Source organism: Notolabrus celidotus, chromosome 9 (genome assembly GCF_009762535.1).
Source record: "Notolabrus celidotus isolate fNotCel1 chromosome 9, fNotCel1.pri, whole genome shotgun sequence".
In the NCBI taxonomy this organism is placed as follows: Eukaryota; Metazoa; Chordata; class Actinopteri; order Labriformes; family Labridae; genus Notolabrus; species Notolabrus celidotus.
This window is the reverse complement of record NC_048280.1, coordinates 35,510,164-35,518,785: the sequence shown is the minus strand read 5'-3', so window position 1 is coordinate 35,518,785 and position 8,622 is coordinate 35,510,164. Positions and strand designations below refer to the sequence as shown.

The window sequence follows — 8,622 nt, the reverse complement described above, 5'->3', positions numbered from 1 at the left end:
CCTGAGATTAAAGTCATAATTCAGAGATTAAAGTCATAATTCAGAGATTAAATTCATAATCCAGAGATTAAATTCATAATTCAGAGATTAAAGTCAGAATCCTGAGATCAAAGTCAGAATCCTGAGATTAAAGTCATAATTCAAAGATTAATGTCATAATTAAGAGATTAAAGTCATAATTCAGAGATTAAATTCATATTTCAAAGATTAATGTCATAATTCAGACATTTAAATCATAATTCAGAGATTAAATTCATAATTCAGAGATTAAATTGATAATTCAGAGATTAAATTGATAATTCAGAGATTGAAGTCATAATCCTGAGAAAATATAATATAAATCCAAATCGATATCAACCCTACAAACAGTGCAGCATTTGCAGCAGTCAGGACTCTGGGTAGCCAAGGTGTTACAAAATAAGAGGATGAATATTATTGTCTTCAGGATTCTACAGATTTTGGAAACTTGTCCTTCTTTCAGCACGGCACAGATCCATTTTAAGCCCAGGAGCAACAAACTGTGTCGGTCAGAAGATTCCCCTTTATATTTACCTTTCTAGTCCTTTGATACTTTAAATGTCTACATGTAATCCATCTTTAAGCCACTTTCTACCCAGAGACCGACTACCCCTTGGACTGCACTCATAAAGCTGTGGGTCTGAGAGACAGCAAACAAACTTCATCAGATGCTTTTATTAAAGTCATCACAGCTGTACATGGTGAAAAAAGAACATAAGACACTTTGGACTGCTCCTCAAGTTCACTAAAGGGGGAGCGGGTTTTAAGACAAAAGGAGAGATCTACAATGGCTCTGTTTTCATCATCAGCTCATCTCTTCAACAGGGGACACAGTTTGTGAGGGGGGGCCACCAGAACCAGAAACAGGATCAGGACATGGACTGGAAATAAATAGTGAAGGAGACTGAACCATAAATAAAAACATGGACACTTTTCTAGCTTCCTTTAGGAAGATCAATATTATTTACATTATATTACAAGACCAGGACACATCAGTATGCATGTATATTCAGCTGGGTTTAGATTTGAGTGTGAAATGGAGAAACAGTCTGATAAAAGGGGAAAAAACAAACAGACGTGAGAGACGGGATATGATATCTGGAACGTGCTGTTTGAACGGCAGGATCTTAACACTTCACATTCAACTTTGTATGATCTCAAAAGGCTTTCTGCATCCTGGGGTAAAGAAACCTGCTCCATCCGTGAGAGAGCACGTACACCTTCAGCCCGGTGAAATGGGGGGTGAAGACTTGCTGCTCCCTCTGAACGTTTGGTGACTTGTGTGAATACTGTCCGTCTTGACTTTTCTGCTTGAGGCTGTGTCGTATATCAGCCAGAGCAGGAACACATGAAAGCAGCAGAGAGGCAGAGCAGGGCTGTTTGGGAGTCTGAATGAGGTCAGCTGTCAGGAGTGGGTGTGGGATGCTGCCCTCAGGAAACTGTAGAGTATCTTCAAGATCATTTCTGGGATTCTTGGTGCAATATTCTGGATTTGAGAAGACGTGGCTGAATGAACGAAATGTTAAATAACAACTGGAACTGTTGCTCCAGAAAACATGGAGAACAATGCCCGACACCTACATCGCTGAGCCCACAGTACACATGTACATCAGTCAGGCTCCAGTATTTACTCAGATATTTATTTAGATAATTAACTCACCAGCTCAAGAGCTCATTCTTAAGACCTGGATTTGTACAAATGAAGTACTGAATGAAACACACATCAAGTTTTATGGTGATTGAAACTGGATCCTAAAAGCTCTAAGATTACTGAAAACTGGGCTTAACGTTGGAACCAACCAGGGTCATGAGGACCGGGGTGTCAGGCTTATATCAGTCAGAGACTTGTGTAGACCGAGCCCGGCCTAAAAGGCACCACAAACCTCTTTCTGTTGGCACTTCTCAAACGGTCTAACTGGATGATGAAGTTACTTTAGATGACACCACGGCGAGGTATGATGTCATGACCATCCTCCTGGGGAAATCAGTAAACAGCTAGCGTTGTAATGCACGGTCATAGGACCAGGACCAGACCACATCCCTCATGTCCCTCCACGTCTAACTAATGCTTCCACAGTCGGTCAGTAGTAGGTGCACCAGTTGCTGTAATCGCTGGGCATCAGGCCGCCGGTGATGAGCAGGATCAGGTCAACAAACCACCAGATTCCCAGACCGCCTAAGGTCAGTAGCTTCCCAACGGCGGTGCCAGTGTGGCCCAGGCAGAACCGATCCACCCCGAAGCAGCCGAGGAAGAAGGAGTACAGCAGCGTGGTGATGAAGTAGTGTCCTGTGTATCTGTGTATCAAACCAACAGCAGGTCATCAGTTTCTGTCAGCTGGACTTTAGTGAACACAAAGATGAAGCATGTGATGAGATACATTAAAAAAAAAACAAGTTCATTCAAAGAGGTCACGGTGAAGAGTCTGGAATCTATTTCTTACTCTCTTAACTAAGTGAAGGAAGATATTAAACTGGTTCAGGATATTCTGATCTGTGTGCAGGCTCTGTAGTGATGAAGTTCATTTGCCGATGAAGGCAGAGAAGTCAAGAGAACGTGAAAGACACCAGAAACTAAAGGTCAGGGGAATGTGAATACTGCTCTCTAGTGGTTTTGTCCGGTTACTGCAGGTTTTAATCTTCAGGAAAGGATCAGCTACGGCATATGTGTCAAACTCAAGGCCCGCGAGATGATATCAAATTATTTATAGAGCTGGCCCGACGGTATTTTGCACGCACCACTAAAACTACAAGTCCCACAATGCACTGCATGTCAATCGAGGGCCCGCACGCGAGAGACGTTACCCGACTCCGCTCATCATCAGCCTTATGAAGCGAGTCACCTGCAGTCAACTTTCAGATATCCCTCTCCCCCCAAAACAACTAAACGAAAGGTGGACTTTGAAAACAGGGGGGTTCAAGATAGGTGGGAGGCAGAGTATATGCATGTGCGCAACAGAGGAACTTTTAGGATTAAGATCAATGCATGGCATAACTACGGGGAAAGATCTCTTTGAAGAGGTATCCAGATGTGTAAATGAAATGAGGCTGCCTTTGGATAAACCTGTGGGACTGACGACGGATGGAGCGCCCGTGAAGTGCAGGCAAAAGAGTGGATTAGTGGGCAGGATCCGGGAGAAGATGTGGGAGGAAAACAGCGCAGGTGAGCAGACAGTTTATCACTGCATCATACATCAGGAATCACTGTGTGGCAAAGCCTTGAAAAATGGACCATGTGATGAGCACCATAACACGAGCAGTTAACTTCATAAGAGCCATATGTTTAAATCAGCACCAGTTCAAGTCTTTTCTGGAGGAGTTGGGTTCAGAATATGGTGACTTGCCCCATCACACAGAGGTGCGATGGCTAAGCCAAGGAAAAGTGCTGTAAAGGTGTTTCGAGTTGCGTGAGGAGATCTGTGTGAAGTGGCGTTTCTGTGTGACATCACGAGCCATCTCAACGCGCTCCACCTGCAGCTTCAGGGGCGGGGCCGTGTGATCACAGACATGTTCGCTGCAGTGAGGGCTTTATAAAACCAAGCTGCGCCTTTAGGAGACGCAGATGCTGCAAGAAAACTTGAGCCATTTTCCGTGCTGCCGAACTACCTGTGCGAACAACTGTTCTCTTTGATGAAGTTAAACAAAACATCTCACAGGAGTCGTCTTACTGATGAACACCTTCACAGCTCAGAGCCTGACCCCAAACATTGATGAACTTGCATCCAAGATGAGATGCTGAGTATCTGGCTTAGACTAGTGTGCATCACAGAGCAGCAGACTGAGCTTTAATATGTTGCCTTTTTTGCACTTGTTCTCACTACCACAGGGTATTTTGGGTTTTTCTTTGCAGATTTTTTTTTGCTAAAATATTTTCATAAGAAACTAGTAAAGCTCATTCATTAGATAAGCTACGGATTGAGAAATAAGAAATTAATACAACACATTTTTCATTTATTTAATGTTTAGAGGCAATAACTTAAGCTTTGCTAGTTCAATGTTCAATAAGTACAATAAGTTAATTTCAATAAGTTTTGCAATAAACATTAAACCAGTCCGGCCCTTGACTTGCACCAATTTTTTCATTTTGGCCCTCTGTGTATTTGAGTTTGACACCCCTGAGCTACGGGGTATTTTAAGTGTCTTTGACCACTATCTGTAAATCTGGAAACATAGACAGCCTCACACTGGATTCAATCCCAGCTGCTAGGCTCTCAGTTTAAACCTCATAGTTGGAGTTGGAGACAGTAACCTGACCAGTCAAGAGCCGTTTGTGTTGTGATTGCAAGCCCAAAAACAAAGGCTGCCTGTGAGGAGATAAGCATAGACAACTTCATCAAAGAAGAGCAAAGGCCTTTCATGCACACACGTTCTTTACAACACCAGCAAGAACCGTGCACCAACAGAACAACGGCTGTCTATCCAGCCTGCATTATGTGGTTCACGCCTCGGCTGCTGCTCATCTCTGCTGCTACGTCATGTGTTTAGTTGCTCTGATTGGCCTGTAATGAATGTGACAGACAACATTCCTCCAATCACACTCCAGTTTTTCTGGAACATTCGTGTCTCTTACTTGATGCACGGTACGTTTCCTCTGAGGAACTCTCGGGGTCCGGCACACTCTATGTCATCCAGAGCGGTGCAGATGACGGGTGTGTGGTTCACCTCTTTCTGAGTCTGGCCGCCCCACTGAACATAAAAGTAGAACAGTTAATGTCTCAGTGATGAACTTCATGGATATCATTCTGAATACATCAATAAAAACGTACCCCAACACAACCATGGCCCATCTCCAAGTACGCACTGTTGTTCCCTGCATGGTCCACTGGGTCTTGGCAGAAGATGAACTCCTCAGGTCTTCATTACAAAGAACAAAAAGCAGAGTGAGCACTCGTTAAGTAGAGAAACACAATCAAATGTCCTTCAAATGGTTGACAAATTTAAACAGGACAGGACATTTCCCCACCTTTAGATACAAAGCCAACAGACTGGTGGGAGTTCCTAGTATGCTATGTTTACAGAGCAGCAACATCAGAGCCGTCTGGGCTTTTCTGCAGCTGGACTGATTATGATCCGGTTGCACTCCCAGCTGACACCTGACCGAATACACATGTTTATTTTTCTACATAAGAACGAGTAGACAGAAAACTGGACACTGTGAGTCTGAAGTACGTCTCTGTTAGTATTATGAGCCTTCACTTTATGAGATTATGTCTGAAGAGAATATTTTAATGAGCCTGATCGTTGATAATCAGTGTTAAACATGTTGTACACCAATATTCAATACCGTCATTATATGCATTTTGTTGCTGCAGAAAATTAAATTTGGGTGGAAAAAACGTATTTGGCATTGTTTTTGACATAAAAATAATATATATATATATTTATTTTTTTGATTGATTAATCAATAATTGATCGTTAACACTTCAAAAAATCCACCAAGGAAAATACTTAAGCTGTACATCCCTACTACAGACATAAGACGACTTTTTCACTGGTATCAGTTTAATTTTAAATTCTTTCATTTGAACTATCCTGATTGTTTGAAATATTATTTAATACCTCTCACTTCATGTTATTCATTAAGAAGTCCAGATCATTTTCTTTTGATGGAACCATTTGCAACCAAGGAAGTTGGTAAAAAAAAGCTTTTATGTTCCTTCCTACTGGAATAATTTACCTTTAAATATTTGTTCTATATCTTCTTTTCCCTTATTTAAAAAATATTTTTTTTCCCACCTCAAAACAAACTGTTCATGTTTTCAGTAAAGCCCTCACTGTTCCTCTACCTCCTTTACTTATTTATTCATTTATCTTTTATGACGATCATTATTATTATTTTGTGTGTGTTTGATCAATGCTCCTTTAGTTTATTGAATTTTATTCTATTTTTCTCTTGTCAATTGTAGCTTATTTATGGTTGTACCAACCCCTGTTGTTGTTGTTGTTGTTGTTGTTGTCGGCATCAAGTCAGTTGATTGTCTAACTGTTTGTGGGGGTTTTTTTGTTGTTGTTTTTGTTTGTTTATTGCCTTTTTTTTGAAGGATTCATGTTTTGTTGTATATTTTGTATTGTGCTGTTTCTATTTGTCATTGTCTGTCTGGGACCCCTTCTAAAACGAGATAGCAAATCTCAAGGGTTGTTTATCCCAATAATTACATTTCTTAAAGCTCTACGTTTTTATAAAGTTTTGGAGCTAAATGTGGAGAATTGCAGCTTTTATTTTCAGTGTGCACAACTTTACAAATGGCACCCCAGAGGCTGCTATAGTACGGGACCATCAGTGTTAATCTCATTCATACACATTCACACACTGCTGAACAGGGGGAGCAGTTTGGGGTTCAGTGTCTTGCTCAAGGACACTTTGGCATGTGACTGCAGGAGCTGGGATCAAACCATCAACCTTCAGATTGAGCCACAGCCATCTAAAGGCCTAGGATCACAGGGATCCAACATTGATTCTGGCCTTGTCCCTTGCTCATAGAGATGTCTTCAGATTCTCTGGATCTTTAAATAACATGTAAACGATGAAATCTCCAGAGTCTTTGTAGTTCTGTGCTCAGAAACATTCTTCTATTGTTGCTTTATTTTTCAGTGCAGTTTTCCCCAACATGTGGCATCTTCACATGTGATCAGTGAACCTTATTGATCGTAGACTTTCCTAACATGTCAGGTCTGTTGTTGTCACTGTACACTTGTTAGCATCGAGTTCAAAATGATCCTTTTTAGAGACGGAGTTCCAATTTCAAGCATTTTTCAGAAGTGACCGCTTTATCTGAGGATTAGTACATGATCTAAATCTGAATGAAGTGGAGATTATTATCTACAGTGACTCTGAGAACCCTCAGATGTCAGCTTCAAACAGCAGCTGACATGATTAGCATGAGATAGCATGCTAACAGCATGCTAACAGGCCTGTGATACTTACAGGTAGCTGCAGAGGACGACAGGTGATGGAGGTCTGTACTCGTAGCTCTCTGTGTTATTCACACTGTCAGCAGGTAACTCGTACTTCACGGTCTCTGCTGGCTGCTCGCTGAACGGGGCTGCTGTCGCTCCCTGACCGGAGGACGTGGAGGGAGTCTCCATCGTCGTTGAGTTTTGAGAGTGAATCCCATCCAGACTTTGTAACAGAATGACCGTCAGGAGGAGCAGGAACTGTCCGCACAGCAGGATGTAACTCACTGAAATCATTGTCACCCTCAGAGTACTGCGTTTATCTTAAAGAATCACCAGACATGGTTCACAACCACAACAGCTCTCTACCAGGGGAAGGTTTGTTTAGGTCGCCTCTTGATGGCGTCATCAGTAAGCGCTTCTTCTTCTCCTTCTTCTTCTTCGAATGGAATCCCGGCAGGCTGTACCTATGGGCTGTACACTGGAAGGTGTAATACTGCCCTCCACAGGCTGGGTTTATTATCTGTGTTATATTTTGGCATCAAGACCATAGACCAGGGGTGTCCAAACTTTTTTCAAAGAGGGCCACATTTGATGTTGTCAGAATATCTCAGGGCCAGTGGCTCCTGCTGAGACCTTGGAATCCTAAAAGTTATATATGAAATATTTAATAACAATTATTTTAAAGGTGACATATCATGCAAAATTGACTTTTTAATGGTTCTCTACCTGAAATATGTTTCCCTGGCATGTCTACAAACCCCCCGAGAATGAAAAAAATCCATTCTGCCCCTGTTCTGATTTCTCCACCTTTCTGTAAATGTGTGCTGAAACGAGCCGTTTCAGACTTCCGTGTTTTTGTTACGTAACAACAATATCCGGTCTGTAACGGAGTCAGAGCTCGGAGCTTGTTCAGCCCATAGACTGTATAAAATAATACTGAACCCCCCCTCCGTTTTTCATTACCTGCACAAATGTGTGCTAACAAGGAGCTTAGGAGGGAGGCATGCTAGTTGTAGGCTGTCTTAATAAACACAAAGGTCGGTTTTACTCCCCACGTCTGCAGATTTGAAGATCTAGTGGATGATTTTTATTTATCATGGATAAGTGCTAGAGCTAGTTAGCATAGCCACATAGCTACATGTTCGTAGCTGTAGCTGTAGCTGTGTACCAAGACACACGTCGACATACTGCAAATAAAACAACAAGAAACACTAAATCTGTGACCAATCCTTCAGAAAGGTCCTGCTGCCTCTCTGGCAGAGGTCGGTTTTACTCCCCACGTCTGCAGATTTGAAGATCTAGTGGATGATTTTTATTTATCATGGATAAGTGCTAGCGCTAGTTAGCATAGCCACATAGCTACATGTTCGTAGCTGTGTACCAAGACACACGTCAACATACTGATAAATAAAACAACAAGAAACACTAAATCTGTGACCAATCGTTCAGAAAGGTCCTGCTGCATGCGCCTCTCCGTCAGGATCAGATTCAGAGGGTTGAAGTAACGCGATCTCTGAGCAGCCGTGTATATTCAGCCAACATGTAAACATTAGATCAACGTGCTGGAGAGCCGAGGCACATCCACTTCCTGAGGGGGCGTGGTCAGAGAGAAAACAGAGTGTTCTGATGAGGAATGAAGAAGAGGACTTTTCAGGCATGCCAAAATCTGATTTCAATGTGTTTTTTTGAGCATAAACTTTAAAGACATGT

General features: G+C 42.0%; 1 protein-coding gene across 1 annotated transcript; it reads right to left on the bottom strand.

The window, feature by feature from the left end:
* Positions 1–678: 678 nt before the first annotated feature.
* tm2d2 (TM2 domain containing 2) lies at positions 679–7,351 on the bottom strand. The gene is made up of 4 exons (XM_034692157.1): positions 6,941–7,351; positions 4,782–4,869; positions 4,586–4,701; positions 679–2,313 (listed from the first exon to the last, which is right to left on the bottom strand). Exons 1-4 carry the CDS (start codon positions 7,204–7,206, stop codon positions 2,100–2,102), a joined length of 684 nt encoding a protein of 227 aa, XP_034548048.1. The 5' UTR covers positions 7,207–7,351; the 3' UTR covers positions 679–2,099.
* Between the last annotated feature and the right edge of the window lie 1,271 nt (positions 7,352–8,622).

Bases quoted from the DNA above. Each gene is read 5' to 3' on its own strand.
- tm2d2 (XM_034692157.1), bottom strand. From the start codon at position 7,206: ATGATTTCAGTGAGTTACATCCTGCTGTGCGGACAGTTCCTGCTCCTC. The intron at 4,702-4,781 runs GTACGTTTTTAT...TTTTATGTTCAG, and splicing joins TGGGCCATGGTTGTGTTGGG to TGGGGCGGCCAGACTCAGAA. The intron at 2,314-4,585 runs GTAAGAGACACG...TTTGATACACAG, and splicing joins GGAAACGTACCGTGCATCAA to ATACACAGGACACTACTTCA.